Source organism: Anomaloglossus baeobatrachus, chromosome 3 (assembly GCF_048569485.1).
Source record: "Anomaloglossus baeobatrachus isolate aAnoBae1 chromosome 3, aAnoBae1.hap1, whole genome shotgun sequence".
NCBI lineage: Eukaryota > Metazoa > Chordata > Amphibia > Anura > Aromobatidae > Anomaloglossus > Anomaloglossus baeobatrachus.
In genome coordinates this window covers 623,223,792-623,242,250 of record NC_134355.1, presented here as the reverse complement: position 1 = coordinate 623,242,250, position 18,459 = coordinate 623,223,792, and the positions used below count along the sequence as shown (strand labels likewise).

Genomic DNA, 18,459 nt, shown 5'->3' with positions numbered 1-18,459 from the left:
GATAAGGTAAGTATTTTTCATCGTTAACGGTCGTTCCTTGCTGTCCCACGCAACGATGTCGCTAACGATGCCAGATGTGCGTCACGGAATCCGTGACCCCGACGATATATCGTTAGATCTGTCGTTGCGTGTAACGGGCCCTTCAGATTCTTTGAGACGTCTGTGGTGTCAATATGACCACTGCACCCCTAGATTAATTCATTGAGAGGTGTAGTTTGTAAAATGGGGTCACTTGTGGGGGGTTTCTACTGTTTTGGCACCTCAGGGGCTCTTCCAATGTGACACGGCACCCACAAACAATTCCAACAAAATCGGAACTCCAATGTGGCATTCCTTCCCTTCAGAAATAGTTTGTTACCACATATGAGGTATTGGCGTACTCAAGAGAAAATGCTCAACAAAATGTGTGGTCCATTTTTCCAGTCACCCTTGTAAAACTGAAAAATGTTGGGCTAAAGGTACATTTTTGTCGGAAAAATCAATTTTTTCATTTTCATGTTATAAACGTCTGTGAAGCACCTATGGGTTTAAAGTGCTCACTATACCTCCAAGTAAATTCCTTAAGGGGGTGTAGTTTCTGAAATGGGGTCACTTGATGGGGTTTCCACTCTTTTAGGCACATCAGGGGCTCTGCAAAAGGAACATGGCGTCCACCATCGATTCCAGCAATATTTGCGTTCCAAAAGATAAATGGTGCTCCTTCCCTCCCGAGCCCTGCCATGCATCCAAACAATAAGTTTCCACCACATATGGAATATGGTTGTACTCAGGAGAAATTGTACAACAAATTCAAAGTTCAAAAATTGCAAAATTTTGTAATTTTTTTGTACATTGTTTTATTTTTCATAAATAAACGTAAATAATATTGACCAAAACTTACCACTGACATGAAGTGCAATGTGTCATGAAAAAACAGTCTCACCGGGATCCGGAGCCAGAATTACCGGGATCCGTTGAAGTGTTCCAGAGTTATTACATTTTAAAGTGACAGAATTGAAAAAAAATAACCCGTTCATGAAGCCAAAAACAGGCTCTGGCGTGAAAGGGTTAAACTCATTGTAATTACTAGATGACATTTATTAAATGATACTGTAGCACCCCTGAGCCACTCAGGGCACTACAGGGAACTGCATCCTCTTGGGGATGCAGGACCTACCCCCTGGGACCTGGAGTACCAGTACCGATACCACCAAAGCACAACTAAAATCCTAGTTCTCCACTACACACCGGGCATAGAGGGTTAACCATGGAAAGGAACGAGTCCCTGGGATTAGCCAGCCCAGTGGGAGGGGTCAGCAGTCAGTAGAGGGTCTAGACAGTGGGGTACACAGGAGAGGTGTGCGGACGTGCCTGAGCTGGTCCGTGCAGCGGTGACACAGTGGCACAGGAGAGAGGTCGCCAGGTCGGGTACCGGAGATACCGCTGGGACCAGAGCATGCACGGGGCACAGGGCCCTCGATCAGGCACCAGTTCTACACAGCTTGATAAATACCTGCTTGGTGAGAACACCTTCACGGACTTCACCAAACCAAATAATCCAGGGGCATCAGCAGTAAACTAGGATCGGGGTTCAGACACTTACCTCCCCACAGGGTCCGCACTACCCGCCGTATGGAGAAGGAGACTGTACCCCAAGAGGGACAGTTGGGCCCCAAACGCTCCATGCTACGGGGACCCAACCAACAGAGAGTGTCGGGGACAGAGCAACCTGGGTCACTACATTGGCATTGATACCCCAAGGGACCTGAACCAGCAATCCCTGGGTGCACAGTGAGTAGAGACTGTTAAAGACAACCTGGTGTGGTCTCCGTTATTATCCCTCATCATCTCCCAGGCACGGCCCTACCTGCGGAGGGCCTAACACCATTGCTGCAATCACCACCAGCTCTGGGAGTACCCACATTTTGCAGCGGCGGTTTTCTATCCTTAACCACAACCCGCAGGTGGCATCACATGAGATTAACTCTATTCACCCCTGTAAATAATCCCCCTTACAAAAAGGGGCCCAGGGCACGGACTGGGCAACGGCCACCAGAGTGATATTCCCATTTGTTACTGCCCGGGACCGAATACCCCCTTCCCTGGGAGACACAATACCATTGTAAAAGAACCAGTATATCGTTAAGACATATCGCTCTATTAATTGTCTGTTTATTCATTATTTTGAAGTGATATTTGGATATTATCCCTCCCAGTAGTCAGCTTGTCGGCATCAAATTCTCATCTGTTAAATAAATACATTTTTTAAATTGATTTAAACTGGATATTGTAAAAAAAAGTAAAAATTATTTCTCAGTCAATTTTTCTTTTGTCATTCCTGCTCCTGTGTGTACCGGGGATTAGCAGGGCTGAAGGTCGCTTCCCCGTTTCTTCTTCTGATTTCCACTGGTGAGAAGGAAATCCATATATACCAGCGTTTTACCCAGATCCGTGTTTATCCGGCTTCCGATATTTTGGTTGGTTGTATTGGGTACTTGATCGGAGAAAACAGGTACGTTGTCAGGTAACGTCTCAACGTCTTTCTTATCGCCCTGCAACAGAGGAGACATTAGTGGATCCATTCATGTATATGTACTGGTTAACACCATAATTTCATAATACAAGTTTCACTTTCTTAGACTTTGGGTTAGATTTGCTTTTGGATATGATCCACAATTTGCTCCAAAATTTAACCACCACTCTCTTTTTAGAGAGATTCATCAAGCATTTGCTCGAAAAATAACAGATGTTTCCGACGTGCTAGACACGTGTCCAGAGAGGACAGCCTCGTTTAATTGAAATAGAATGTGTCTTATAATGTGACACTGCACATTAAAATTGGGAAAAAACATGGGTGCAAAATAATAGCGTAAACTAAGCCAACCCGTAGGTGGTTCTAAAGTTAGACAAAAATGTTTAAAAAATCACCAACAAATTTGTCATTCAGCGCAACTTTAAACTGTCCAGTCTAAGGCGGGCTTTGCACGCTGCGACATCGGTAACAATGTGTTACCGATGCTGCAGCGATAGTCCCGCCCCCGTCGCACGTGCAATATCTAGTGAAAGCTGCCGTAGCGATTATTATCGCTACGGCAGTTTCACACGCACATAGCTGCCGTGCAACGTCCCTCTGGCCGGTGACCCGCCTCCTTCCTAAGGGGGCGGGTCGTGCGGCGTCACACGGCAGGCGGCCAATTGAAGTGGAGGGGCGGAGATGAGCAGGATGTAAACATCCCGCCCACCTCCGTTCTTCTCATTGCAGCCGGCGGCAGGTAAGGTGAAGTTCCTCGCTCCTGCGGCTTTACACACGGCGATGTGTGCTGCCGCAGGAGCGAGGAACAACATCGCACCTGTCGCTGCACCGGCATTATGGAAATGTTGGAGGCTGCAGCGATGATACGATAACGACGCTTTTGCGCTCGTTCATCGTATCAAAAAGGTTTTACACGTTGCGATATCGACTGCGACGCCGGATGTGCGTCACTTTCGATTTGACCCCATTGACATCGCACATGCAATGTCGCAACGTGCAAAGCCGCCCTAAGTATTAGACAAGGATTATAATTCTGCCTCTCTATATAGTATGTATTACTACAGGGACAACAATTTCTAGAATGAGGATATGCTAAGAGGACACTTTGGGTTTTTCTTGCATGCCTCCTTTCAGATGCCTCAGTGTCCCCACACTAGTGTTTACAGCCACAGTCAGTTACTCCACCACCAGGCCTTCTATACACATAACCGCAGACAAAAATGATAGGATCCAACAGTAAGGGGTACTTTGTACGCTGCGACATCGCTAGCCGATTGTAGCGATGTCGAGCGCGATAGTCCCGGCCCCCGTCGCAGATGCGATATCTTGTGATAGCTGCCGTAGCGAACATTATCGCTATGGCAGCGTTACACACACTTACCTGCCCTGCGACGTCGCTCTGGCCGGCGACCCGCCTCCTTCCTAAGGGGGCGGGTCGTGCGGTGTCACAGCGACGTCACATGGCAGGCGGCCAATAGAAGCGGAGGGGCGGAGATGAGAGGGACGTAAAAATCCCGCCCACCTCCTTCCTTCCTCATTGCAGACGGCACGCAGGTAAGGAGATGTTCCTCGCTCCTGCGGCTTCATACACAGCGATGTGTGCTGCCGCAGGAACGAGGAACAACATCGTACCTGTCGCTGCAGCGAAATTATGGAAATGACCGACACTACAGGTGTACCGTCACCTACTTTATCCTCACCCACCCTTTGTAGATTCTGAGCCCTTGTGGCAAGGACCTCTCCTCTTGTACCAGTCTGTGCCTTGTATTGTTCACTATTTTTGTCTATCTATGCCCCTTTTTCACATGTAAAGTGCCACGGAATAAATGGCGCTATAATAATATTTCATGGCAGTGTAATGTAATGCGGTGCACTCCGATTAGTGCAGAAAACAGGGAAGCCAGTGGAGCAGTAGAAAAATAAATTTACTTGTAAGTTTACATAGGTACATCCAGATGAATGATGTTTGCACACATGCTCAATTTCTATTCAGCAATCAGTTACTTTCCAGGGTGTTCATGTAGTTAAACATCAGATTCAGTGATTCCGTAGCTTCTTCCTGCTGAAAAGCACAAACCTAGCCACAAAAGGCTCTGATATATACAGTCAGGGCCAGAAATATTTGGACAGTGACACAAGTTTTGTTATTTTAGCTGTTTACAAAAACATGTTCAGAAATACAATTATATATATATAATATGGGCTGAAAGTGCACACTCCCAGCTGCAATATGAGAGTTTTCACATCCAAATCGGAGAAAGGGTTTAGGAATCATAGCTCTGTAATGCATAGCCTCCTCTTTTTCAAGGGACCAAAAGTAATTGGACAAGGGACTCTAAGGGCTGCAATTAACTCTGAAGGCGTCTCCCTCGTTAACCTGTAATCACTGAAGTAGTTAAAAGGTCTGGGGTTGATTACAGGTGTGTGGTTTTGCATTTGGAAGCTGTTGCTGTGACCAGACAACATGCGGTCTAAGGAACTCTCAATTGAGGTGAAGCAGAACATCCTGAGGCTGAAAAAAAAGAAAAAATCCATCAGAGAGATAGCAGACATGCTTGGAGTAGCAAAATCAACAGTCGGGTACATTCTGAGAAAAAAGGAATTGACTGGTGAGCTTGGGAACTCAAAAAGGCCTGGGCATCCACGGATGACAACAGTGGTGGATGATCACCGCATACTTAAAAGTAAATACAAAGGGTTCACATCTAGATGCAAATCATTCATCAATTCCAAAAATAGACAGGCCAGAGTTAAATTTGCTGAAAAACACCTCATGAAGCCAGCTCAGTTCTGGAAAAGTATTCTATGGACAGATGAGACAAAGATCAACCTGTACCAGAATGATGGGAAGAAAAAAGTTTGGAGAAGAAAGGGAACGGCACATGATCCAAGGCACACCACGTCCTCTGTAAAACATGGTGGAGGCAACGTGATGGCATGGGCATGCATGGCTTTCAATGGCACTGGGTCACTTGTGTTTATTGATGACATAACAGCAGACAAGAGTAGCCGGATGAATTCTGAAGTGTACCGGGATATACTTTCAGCCCAGATTCAGCCAAATGCCGCAAAGTTGATCGGACGGCGCTTCATAGTACAGATGGACAATGACCCCAAGCATACAGCCAAAGCTACCCAGGAGTTCATGAGTGCAAAAAAGTGGAAAATTCTGCAATGGCCAAGTCAATCACCAGATCTTAACCCAATTGAGCATGCATTTCACTTGCTCAAATCCAGACTTAAGACTGAAAGACCCACAAACAAGCAAGACCTGAAGGCTGCGGCTGTAAAGGCCTGGCAAAGCATTAAGAAGGAGGAAACCCAGCGTTTGGTGATGTCCATGGGTTCCAGACTTAAGGCAGTGATTGCCTCCAAAGGATTCGCAACAAAATATTGAAAATAAAAATATTTTGTTTGGGTTTGGTTTATTTGTCCAATTACTTTTGACCTCCTAAAATGTGGAGTGTTTGTAAAGAAATGTGTACAATTCCTACAATTTCTATCAGATATTTTTGTTCAAACCTTCAAATTAAACGTTACAATCTGCACTTGAATTCTGTTGTAGAGGTTTCATTTGAAATCCAATGTGGTGGCATGCAGAGCCCAACTCGCGAAAATTGTGTCACTGTCCAAATATTTCTGGACCTAACTGTATACAAGAGCTATGGCTGCTCTCTTATATTGCCCCTCAGCTTCTCCAGATAGACTCACACAGAGACAAAATATCTCCTTCCCTGCTAATTTCAGACACACTGTCATGCGGTTGTACCAGGTGACCTGTTTGCAATATATAGAAAGCTGGGCCGCCTCATTAACTCTAGTCTTAACCTCTTAAAGGGAATCTGTCACCACATTAGTTGGTGTATAAACTGCGGCCACCACCACCGGGTTCTTATATACAGTATTCTAACATGCTGTATATAAGAGTCCAGGCCGGGGGTATAACATAAAAAACACTTTATAATACTTACCTAATGGTCGTGCGGTGGTCTTTATGGGTTTCTCCGGTGCCATCGCCGCCTCTTTTGGCCATCTTTGTGCTCCTTCTTCTCTAGTCACGATGCATGACGGGTCTGACATCATCCACACTCGCCTGCATTCAGGTCCTGAGCAGGGCAGATCAAAGTATTGTAGTGCGCCTGCGCAGGACCGGCGAGTGTGTATGACGTAGCCGCGTCATGCACACAGGCTTCAGAAAGATGACTAAAATGGCCAACAGAGACGCCCATTAGGCCCACCGCACGACTGTTAGGTGAGTATTATAAAGTGTTTTTTATGTTACACCCCCAGCCTGGGCTCTTAAATACAGTATGTTAGAATGATGCATATAAGAGCCTGGTGGTGGTGGCCGCAGCTTATAGGCCAAAAAAGTGATGACAGGTTCCCTTTAATAGCAAAACATAACAGGCACATCACTTTGTGCATATAGTTAGGTCCAGAAATATTTGGACAGTGACACAAGTTTTGTTATTTTAGCTGTTTACAAAAACATGTTCAGAAATACAATTATATATATAATATGGGTTGAAAGTGCACACTCCCAGCTGCAATATGAGAGTTTTCACATCCAAATCGGAGAAAGGGTTTAGGAATCATAGCTCTGTAATGCATAGCCTCCTCTTTTTCAAGGGACCAAAAGTAATTGGACAAGGGACTCTAAGGGCTACAATTAACTCTGAAGGCGTCTCCCTCGTTAACCTGTAATCAATGAAGTAGTTAAAAGGTCTGGGGTTGATTACAGGTGTGTGGTTTTGCATTTGGAAGCTGTTTCTGTGACCAGACAACATGCGGTCTAAGGAACTCTCAATTGAGGTGAAGCAGAACATCCTGAGGCTGAAAAAAAAGAAAAAATCCATCAGAGAGATAGCAGACATGCTTGGAGTAGCAAAATCAACAGTCGGGTACATTCTGAGAAAAAAGGAATTGACTGGTGAGCTTGGGATCTCAAAAAGGCCTGGGCGTCCACGGATGACAGCAGTGGTGGATGATCGCCGCATACTTTCTTTGGTGAAGAAGAACCCGTTCACAACATCAACTGAAGTCCAGAACACTCTCAGTGAAGTAGGTGTATCTGTCTCTAAGACAACAGTAAAGAGAAGACTCCATGAAAGTAAATACAAAGGGTTCACATCTAGATGCAAACCATTCATCAATTCCAAAAATAGACAGGCCAGAGTTAAATTTGCTGAAAAACACCTCATGAAGCCAGCTCAGTTCTGGAAAAGTATTCTATGGACAGATGAGACAAAGATCAACCTGTACCAGAATGATGGGAAGAAAAAAGTTTGGAGAAGAAAGGGAACGGCACATGATCCAAGGCACACCACATCCTCTGTAAAACATGGTGGAGGCAATGTGATGGCATGGGCATGCATGGCTTTCAATGGCACTGGGTCACTTGTGTTTATTGATGACATAACAGCAGACAAGAGTAGCCGGATGAATTCTGAAGTGTACCGGGATATACTTTCAGCCCAGATTCAGCCAAATGCCGCAAATTTGATCGGACGGCGCTTCATAGTACAGATGGACAATGACCCCAAGCATACAGCCAAAGCTACCCAGGAGTTCATGAGTGCAAAAAAGTGGAACCTTCTGCAATGGCCAAGTCAATCACCAGATCTTAACCCAATTGAGCATGCATTTCACTTGCTCAAATCCAGACTTAAGACGGAAAGACCCACAAACAAGCAAGACCTGAAGGCTGCGGCTGTAAAGGCCTGGCAAAGCATTAAGAAGGAGGAAACCCAGCGTTTGGTGATGTCCATGGGTTCCAGACTTAAGGCAGTGATTGCCTCCAAAGGATTCGCAACAAAATATTGAAAATAAAAATATTTTGTTTGGGTTTGGTTTATTTGTCCAATTACTTTTGACCTCCTAAACTGTGGAGTGTTTGTAAAGAAATGTGTACAATTCCTACAATTTCTATCAGATATTTTTGTTCAAACCTTCAAATTAAACGTTACAATCTGCACTTGAATTCTGTTGTAGAGGTTTCATTTGAAATCCAATGTGGTGGCATGCAGAGCCCAACTCGCGAAAATTGTGTCACTGTCCAAATATTTCTGGACCTAACTGTATATAAACCACTTCTATGTGCGGAGTTCTAATGTGCAATATCTGCAGAGGGAAATTTTAACAAAGTGCAAACATAAGGTAGGTGTCAGATCTGCTACATCTTAAAGGCACAACAACTTTGGGGTATTACAATATGAAAGTCTTTCTTACCAATGAATCATATTCTTTCAGAAAACTCCAGTTTTCATGCCTGTGACAAAAGAAGAACATTGATTTGTAATGATAGCTTTTTCATTCGCTGTACTCCGACAAAGTTTAGAGTTGTCCGACTGCTCCAAAGTTTTTTAAGAGTCAGGATATGTAACAAAATAATGTGTAGTCTCCAGCTTTAACGCAGGCGGACTCAGTTAAGGCCCCGTGACACACTCCGACTTATCTGACGATATGTCGTTGGGGTCACGGTTTCCATGACGCATTTCCGTCATCATTTGTGACGTCGTTGCGTCTAACACCTACGTGCGACGCCGCAGGAACGACGAACAACCAGCGGCATGCACCACCAACGATATTATGAAAAGGAGCGTCGTGTCAACGATCAACAATTTACCATGATCAAATGATTTTTGACGTTTTTACGATCGTTGATCGACACTCCTTGGTGTCACACGCTGCGATGTCGCTAACGGAGCTGGATGTGCGTCACTAACGACGTGACCCCGACAATATATCGTTAGCGATGTCGCAGCGTGTAAAGCACCCTTAACTACAGACTGCCTGTAAGTCAGAAGTTACGTCACAAGTGTTCAATACAAGTCTATGAGAGCTAGGACAAGGCCAGAACGAGGCTCTCATGGAGATGCATTGAGTTGCGACCTCCGGAAACACTCCATGAAACACTGGAGCTGCCGGCAGGTCACAAATTGCTGGAGACCGACACTGGAAACAGATGAGGACACTGGAGGGTGAGTATAAAGCGGGCTTTACACGCAATGACATCACTAACGAGATGTCGTTGGGGTCACGGAATTCGTGACGCACATCCGGCCTCGTTAGCGACGTTGATCAAAATTACTTACCAAATCGTTGATCGTTGTCCAGTCGTTCCTATCCCGATTATCGTTGCTGTTTCAGGACGCAGGTTGTTCATCGTTCCTGCGGTAGCACACATCGCTATGTGTGACACCGCAGTAACGAGGAACGACATCGTACCTGCGGCTGCCACCAATGAGGAAGGAGGTGGGCAGGATATTCAGGCCGCTCATCTCCGCCCCTCCGCTTCCATTGGGCGGCCGCTTAGTGACGTCGCTGTGACGCCGAACGAACCGCCCCCTTAGAATGGAGGCAGTTCGCCGGCCACAGCGACGTTGCTAGGCAGGTAAGTATGTGTGACTGTTCCTAGAGATGTTGTGCGCCACGGGAAGCGATTTGCCCGTGACACACAACCGACGGGGGCGGGTGCTTTCACCAGCGACATCGCTAGTGATGTCGCTGTGTGTAAAGCCCGCTTAAGAGTAGTGTCAGGGGACTAAAGGGTGCTTTACATGCTGCGACATCGCTACTGATATATCGTCGGGGTCACGTCGTTAGTGACGTACATCCGGCGCTGGTTGCGACATCGCAGCTTGTGACACCAAGGAGCGACGATCAACGATCGCAAAATCGTTCAAAAACGGTGATCGTTGTCACGTCGCTCCTTTCCTTAATATCTCTGCTGCCACAGGTACGATGTTGTTCGTCGTTCCTGTGGCATCACACATCGCTATGTGTGACACCGCAGGAGTGATGAACATCTCCTTACCTGCGTCCACCGGCAATGCGGATGGAAGAAGGTGGGCGGGATGTTACGTCCCACTCATCTCCACCCCTCCGCTACTATTGGCCAGCCGCTTAGTGACGTCGCTATGACGCCGAACGCCCTCCCCCTTGAGGGAGGGATTGTTCGGCGGTCACAGCGACGTCGCTGACAAGGTATGTTCGTGTGACGCTGCCGTAGCTATAATGTTCGCTACGGCAGGGAGCACGAAATGTCGCACGAACGACGGGGGCGGGAGCTATCGCGCTCGACATCTCTAGCAATCTCTAGCGATGTCGCAGCGTGTAAAGCACCCTTTACATTATGACATTGGCTGCAGGAATCAGGTGACTTTGCCATTGGATATTTTTCAGATGATGAGCTGTTTATTTTGTCCACTTCTTGACCTCTGCAGCCAGTCACAGACTGCAGTCATCCGTCTGCTAGTGGAACAGTAAAGGCCCTGTTACACGCAACGACGTATCTAAAGATATATCGCCAGGGTCACGAATTTCGCTCCGAGCGAGTGTTAACGATCAAAAATACTCACCTTATCGTTGATCGTTGAAACGTCGTTCATTTTCATAAAATTGTTGCTGTTCGTCGTTCCTGCGGCCGCACACATCGCTACGTGTGACACCGCAGGAACGAGGAACATCACCGTACCTGCGGCCGCCCGCAATGAGGAAGGAAGGAGGTGGGCGGGATGTGACGCCCGCTCATATCCGCCCCTCTGCTTCTATTGGGCGGCCGCTTAGTGACGCCACTCTGACGCTGAATGAACCGCTCCCTTAGAAAGGAGGTGGTTCACCGACCACAGCGACGTCGCTAGGCAGGTATGTATGACAAGTCCTAACGATGTTGTATGCCACGGGCAGCGATTTGCCCGTGACGCACAACCGACGGGGGCGGGTGCTTTCACCAGCGACATCACTAGCGATGTCGCTGCGTGTAAAGCCCCCTTAACATCTCCTTTGAGTGACATCACAGATGTGGGGCAGTATGCGCTGGATACCTGTGGGTGTGGGGGAGTGTCTATTAGTTTGTTTTGTTTTTTTACAGATCTAAGACCATATTGAACTTTTGTTTTTTGCTTAGACAACCGATTTAATTAAGAAAGGAATCTACTGGCAACATTATCAACGCATGATACACATTTGTGACGCCCTGGACTAGCCAGGTAGTCACAAACATACCAACACACACAACCCCACCCTAGGCAGTTACAGCAGCCAAACACAAAACCCTTGTTGCCTCCCTCCAGAGTCTGATGTCCACACCATGTGGGGCAGAGCCAGGCGGTTGGCCCCACCCACCGAGGAGTTCACAGGCCTGGAGGCGGGAAAAGTGTCAGAGTCTGGAGGTGAAAGTGAGAGGAGTGAACACTTGGGTGTCTGGGTTGGAGCCCAGACACTAACAGCAAGGTTGGCAGATGGTGGTGGCCGTCTGCAGGAGTTAGTGGAACTCCGCAGAGCTGTAAGGACCGGGGTCGGGCATCGGCCCGACGGTACCGGACCGGGGAATGGAGAGAAGCTAAGCACACAGGCAGGGCCATCGGACCCCGACCAGGCTTGGAGCCGCCGTCAATAGTCAAATCCAAATGTGACAGGAACCCCAGGGGTTTCTCAACTACTAAAGTCCCGATTAAAGGCAACCGTCCACCCAGAGAGGATATACAGCCACCGCCACAGGCTAGAGATCCAAGGGCCTGCGCCTGTGGGCAAAACTGGCTCCTACGGCACCTATACGCCGGGGAGCGGACTACCGGTGGGCAACCACAGGAGTCAAGAACATTCTCAAAGGTGCAGGGAAAGACAGCCACCATCAGCCGTCCGGGGTGAGCACAACAACAACGCTGCAGCTGGCTGCGGGACCCGGCCGTTTTGGTTTACCAGAGACTTTGTCAGTGATTTTCTGAGTGAGTACACCAGTGCCGTCTGGCACCGAGCTGCGCAGTCCCTACAACCCTGCACCCCAGCCATCCGGCCTCCCTGTTACACCATCGGGCCCCGGGATCACCAACCCCTGCCCACGGAGGGGACAACATCTCAGCTGCACCCTACCATCTCTCCCGGGATCCACGTTACCAGCAGCGGTGGTGCCATTATCACCACGACCCGTGGGTGGCGTCACGAACAATCTCCCAAACCACCCCCCTTTTCACTCACGGGTGAGGAGCGCTGCTCGAGTCCCCGGGTCCAGTCCACCGCTCGAGCCACCGAGCCGCAGCAGCAGAAGCCCCGGACACGAGCGTGGCGAGCGCGTCCCCTCCACCGGCGACACATCCAACTACATATTTGCTTCGAGAAATCTCACTTCTGTGTCAGAGATGTGATGAAAACTCGGAGACGTGATGAAAAACTTTCTAAGGCCCCTTCACACGTCCGTGAAAAACGTTTGTGTTTTGCACGGCTGTGTTGAAGGTGGGTATGACCCATCTGTGTGCGATGATTTTGGCATACATGTGCTGCTCCTGTGCTATTCGTGTGACATCCGCATAGCACACGGACAGCGTGAACTTCTATATTTTCCAGTCCATGGTGCTGTTGTCTCCGGCGCTGCTGCTGCTTCCGGGTCCATGAATATGCAATGAGCATAATGAGACAGGTGAGAATAGAATATCATTTTATTTCAAAGACACGTGTTTTCTCCAGTACATGTCACACGGATCACATCAGTGTGTGGTCTGTGTGACATCAGTGCTGCCGGAAAAAAACGGACTTGTCGCTGTGCGGAACACACGGTCCCTGTGAAAACACTGATGTGTGTGCAGACCTATTAATTTTCCTGGGTCTGCGTATGCTTGTGTCTCCGGTACGTATGAAAACTGACGTTGTACGTAACGGAATAACTGTGTGAAGGGGCTTTCTAACAAGCTTATTTCAGTATATAGACCAGCCTCCTTTTCCATCAGGATGCACAGAGAAGGGGGCTGGCTTTGCTCTTGAAATAAGACAACCAGACAGCCTTTCTTCTACAAATCACTGACAACAGTTGTCGAAGCACTCTACTGTGTGTATTTCTTTTATCTTTCCATTGATGCCGCAGATTTCAGCTAACTGGAGGGGTTGCCGGTTGTTGGACCACCAACGAGCTCATATTGATGACCTATCCAATAGACAGGTCAGTTCAGTTCTGGACAACCTCTTTAAAAGGACCCTTCTCCAAGTAAGGATGTCCAAAATGCCTCTTCCGTGACTGGTAGAAACTGTATGAACCGAGTGTTCAGCTGAGCTCAGCAATACAACAAGAAGCTACATCCATCTATTCAGGAGGCAGAGCATTAATGGCTCTCACATATATTTTACATGAAAAGATTTTTATCCATTAATCAGCAAAACCCGTCTTGTGAGAAGTTTCTTTTTAAGTTTAGATTCAGTACTATGGTGTATAGTAAGACACTTGCAAGAGCTTTTCATCCACTTTGGTTTCTGACAACAAAGGGAATTTTCAGCATATTTGCCCTTATGGGTAAAAATCAAGAGCAGACACAGAAACTCAATAATAGCTTCATTAGGCATAACTTAAAACATCTAGGCCCCAATGCAGAATTCACACCTTGGCCCCCTCCTGTCATGTATCATTCATAATCCTGGTATCTTTATGTGGTTGAGAAGCCTTGGGGCCCCCGTAGTTATTAAGGCTCAGGTGCTACAAGATGTTTTATTGCACAAAAAAAAATAAAAAATACTGCTCTAATAGACAAATATATCAAAAAGACTGACCTGCACATCTAACAGGTGTGAACAGGTGCTAGCTGAAAACACAATATAACTACAAAGTACATACAGCTGCACTCTAGAATGCTCACAATGAATAAGGGAACTCTGGCATTGCATTACTGCTATAGGAATATTTGAAATAACGACATACTTAGTTTATGTATTGGTCAATGCATGTGAGCCCGTTAACCAATGTCAAGGTGATCTCAATATTCTGGGCCCCTAACTTAATTGCACTTATCTGGATTAAAATTCTACATGTCTGGGCAGACTGAGCTCTCCGCCCTATAATCAGGCTATGTCCATCCTCCTTTATAGCTGGATCCCTTTTGCCCAGACATGTAGGTTTTTAACCCAGATAGTGGCATTACAGGTTAGGTTCCCGGTATACAGAGATTACCTTGCAATTGGTTACTGGGCTCACATGCATTGGCTAATACATGAGCTAAGTATCTATTTATGTCAAATATTCCTATTGCAGTAATGCAATACCAGAGTTCCCTTATTCATAGCATTCTAGAGTGCAGCTGTATGTATTTGCGCTAATAGACAGAATGTCCTGATCCTTAATTACAACTGGACTGTTGGTGTTGAAGAACCTGAAGAATCCCTACAATACTTGTGTCTCTAAGTTCATGTACTAACTGTCTTTTTGGCTTGCAGAATTGGGCACAGTGGACTTCCATTACTTAAATAGGTGGCTGCTGTGTATCAGAAATTTTTGACATATCCCGTACAATGCAATGAAAACTCTTTATTGAAAATCTCTTGGTCCTTCTGAAGAACCTGTCTAGCTGCGGAAGATTTAAAGGATATTAGGAGAATTAAAAGCTATCCCCTATCCATAGAATATAGAGGATACCTTATCAATTGCTAAAGGTTCAAGTTCTGGAACCCCCATTTATTCATAAGACAGGGCTCTAGAATTCAAGAATGGGAGCCTGGAGTTGTCCGTCTTCAATATAGCAGAGATGGACATGTTTGACCTCCATTCCTTGTCTTTGGAACTACTCTATAGATTACAGCGCTGTATACAACGTTATCCCTAATATCCTCTAAAAAAAACCCGCCTTTCTGTATGAACGAGGTGTTTTTTCTATTAAAATCAATAGGAAGTTTATTCAAAGGGTATTTGAAATGATTTTACACAAATTAATAGCTTGGTGGAGATGTAAAAAGATAGTAATACGTGCTAATATGCATAAACCACACTACATTTTGAAACTATTATTTGTTTTATATAAAATATTGCAAAAACATTATGCGGTTTTATATTTGTTTACTTATCTTGCATTAATAATAAAAACTGTCTCGCACTATTATATAAAAGTTTTTTAAATCAAATTATGAATTTTAAAATTCCACCATCTAGTTTTATTACAATTGATGCGGATGCTACCATAGCATGTTTTAGAAAATAAAGACGAACCTGTACATTGAGCTGGCCATTATCACTTTTGTGTAGTTTTATTATATACGTCACTTTTGGCTCTTCTGAGTATGAGTCAACCTACGCACTCGAATTCCCAACCATTATGGCATAAGTTAGTGAGGAAACCCACCCCCCCCCCTTTTTTTTAAAAAAAAATAATAAAAAATCTCACAAACGAGAACGATTTGACGAAAGAACATGACTAAACTTTTAATAAAGAAACCAAAAAAACCCAAGGGACTCACCATAGTTTTTCACCTCGTCTTTCCGCTTCTACGAACTCTCTCCAGACATGGTCCTTTCTGACGGCATCTCCCCAGCTTTGCTTTTCCTTTTCCCTGTCGGACAGTGATGTTATTTGTCGTGTCCCAGGATGCGTCTTACTTAAACAGACCGAGGACACGGATGTAATTTTGGTTGCAGTTCTGTCTGGCATCCGGTAGCCGGCGGAGGTGGCTCTCCTGATAGGTATCTGTTTGCTGCCCATTTTCAATGCAAAACTCGAAGAAAGATCTTGCAAAGTTTCTCAATGGCCGTCTGTCTATGAGGCAGTGAGTCATATGGAGAAGATGAGAAGTTTATGTTGTGTTGCTGAGGATGAAGTAAAACCCAGGGAGAGGTGAACACATTGGCCGGTGTGTTTACTGTAGCCATGGGTAACCGGATCTACCGCAGGGATCATGAATAGCAGAACAAAGGAAAAAAGCAGCCGAGACTGGCTGCCCTGACTTCACAGGAATCTCCCATGAACAAACAACAGCAAACCAAGATGACATGCATTGTACTTCTATACAAACAGAATGTGTACAAGGGAGCTTTATTTATTTATTATTTTTGTTGTTTGTTTTTTCTGGGGGAGGGAAGGAGAGGTGGGGGGGGGGGTGATACCAAGTCTCCAAAGCCTGCAACAGTGTCCAAAAACCTTCTTGAAAATGGAGAGGATTTTTAATACTGTAGGAGCTAAATTACAAATTTGCTTTTTCTAACAAGCCCCTGCAATTTTACCCATTTAAAAACTCATATATAAGTATATTTTCCCTAGCTCTAGGAAGATCATGCCTCTCTGTATTAAAGGGAAGGTTTCGCAGTTTTTTATTTTTGTATTAAAAATAGTGATTATGAAATCAAGTATTTTTAATACAAAATTAAAATCACTGCTTATTTAATTTTTATTGAATTTTAATTTTACTGAAGCACTGGGGGCTGCCATCATGGATTTGCTGTGTGTGTAACGACAGTTACTCACCTCCTTTATGGCAGCCCCTGTGCATAGAGAACAGTGGTCAGGATCCGACCCCATTTAGTAACGTTAAAATAGGTGTCTGCTGTGACCTGGACGCGCCCCCTGGGCTGTCCAGATCACAGCAGAGGGAGGAGATCGGCGCCATCATTGTGGAGCTCACAGCGTATGCTATTTTCTCCACTTTACCCCTGTCAACCGCCGGGATGTGTGAGTACGGGCCGCCTACCCTCCCCTCACCCCACCGTTACCATCTCCAATGACACCCCCTTCCTCCACTCTACCCAGCCCCCGCTACTGCTGCCGCCACTGTCCCTCCCCCCCCGCCGTTACCGTCTCCAATGACACCCCCTCCCTCCGCTCTACCCAGCCCCCGCTCTGTTCCCCGTCGCCACTGCTGTGTGTGTGTTTGTGTGCCTCTGCATGTGAGTACCGGCGCCCCTCCCCCCACCACCACTGCTACCGTCTCCAAAAACACCCCCTGCTCTCCCCGCCCCTTTTCCGCCTGCCAGCTGTCGGCCTGTGTGTGTACCGTTGATACTGTCTGCAGAGCTGTGTATCTAATCCTATCCTGTGTGATACTGTCTGCTGAGCTGTGTATCTAATCCTGTCCTATATGATACTGTCTGCTGAGCTCTTTATCTAATCCTATCCTGTATGATACTGTCTGCAGAGCTGTGTATCTAATCCTATCCTGTGTGATACTGTCTGCAGAGCTGTGTATCTAATCCTATCCTGTGATACTGTCTGCTGAGCTGTGTATCTAATCCTATCCTGTGTGATACTGTCTGCTGAGCTGTGTATCTAATCCTATCCTGTGATACTGTCTGCTGAGCCGTGTATCTAATCCTATCCTGTGTGATACTGTCTGCTGAGTCGTGTATCTAATCCTATCCTGTGTGATACTGTCTGCTGAGCCGTGTATCTAATCCTATCCTGTGTGATACTGTCTGCTGAGCTGTGTATCTAATCCTATCCTCTGTGATACTGCTTGCTGAGCCGTGTATCTAATCCTATCCTGTGTGATACTGTCTGCAGAGCTGTGTATCTAATCCTATCCTGTGTGATAATGTCTGCTGAGCCGTGTATCTAATCCTATTCTGTGTGATACTCCAGCTGTCCTTGGTGACACTTTAGACTTTTCTGGTCACCAACAAATGTCCCTACATTTCATCTTCCCTTATCCTTTGTAAACATCCAGGTTGGGAGGGGGAGGTGACATCACACACAGGAGAGCAGACTCTGCCCACTTTACTGCAGCTGTAATCCAGGCTATTTCTGCAGTGGGATTTCTGTAGGATTTCAGCAGCTGCTTCCCTAGTGTTTAACAGTGGAAAATATCAAACTTTTTAATTTTTTTTATATTTTGCTCAATTAAAAACAAATAATAATATTTTAAACAAAACATTAAAACATTAATACTTTACTTTTTTAGTTATTGACTTTTTTTTTGGACGACACCTTCCCTTTAAAGGGGTGGTCGTCCACTACAAAGCAAAGTGGCCACATCAATGTAAAGCTGAGACAAAAGGCTTTTTCTAAATACCTTCTGTTGTCCATTTTGCCTGTAAGGCCTAAAACACACGACATAAGATACAGGTATGAAAACAGATGAACTAGATTTTTCTAGCTGGTCGTCCAGAGTTACAGCATGCCATTGCTGGACCACTGAACAGAGGCTACTGACTGTCATGTTCTGGCAAGTAGCCATCATGGTTACCTCTGGATAACCAAATCTGAACA

The 18,459-nt window shown here is 45.9% G+C and overlaps 1 protein-coding gene across 1 annotated transcript; it reads right to left on the bottom strand.

The window, feature by feature from the left end:
• Nucleotides 1–876: 876 nt before the first annotated feature.
• On the bottom strand, nucleotides 877–16,102 carry CIMIP5 (ciliary microtubule inner protein 5). Its single transcript, XM_075338770.1, has 3 exons — nucleotides 15,722–16,102; nucleotides 8,741–8,780; nucleotides 877–2,531 (listed from the first exon to the last, which is right to left on the bottom strand). The coding sequence occupies exons 1-3, from the start codon at nucleotides 15,961–15,963 to the stop codon at nucleotides 2,340–2,342; spliced, it is 474 nt and encodes a 157-aa protein (XP_075194885.1). The 5' UTR covers nucleotides 15,964–16,102; the 3' UTR covers nucleotides 877–2,339.
• Nucleotides 16,103–18,459: the final 2,357 nt, after the last annotated feature.

Excerpts from the sequence above, each read along its gene's own strand:
- CIMIP5 (XM_075338770.1), bottom strand. The coding sequence starts at position 15,963 with ATGGGCAGCAAACAGATACCTATCAGGAGAGCCACCTCCGCCGGCTAC. Across the intron at positions 8,781-15,721 it reads AGACGAGGTGAAAAACTATG|GCATGAAAACTGGAGTTTTC; the intron begins GTGAGTCCCTTG and ends CTTTTGTCACAG. Across the intron at positions 2,532-8,740 it reads TGAAAGAATATGATTCATTG|GGCGATAAGAAAGACGTTGA; the intron begins GTAAGAAAGACT and ends CCTCTGTTGCAG.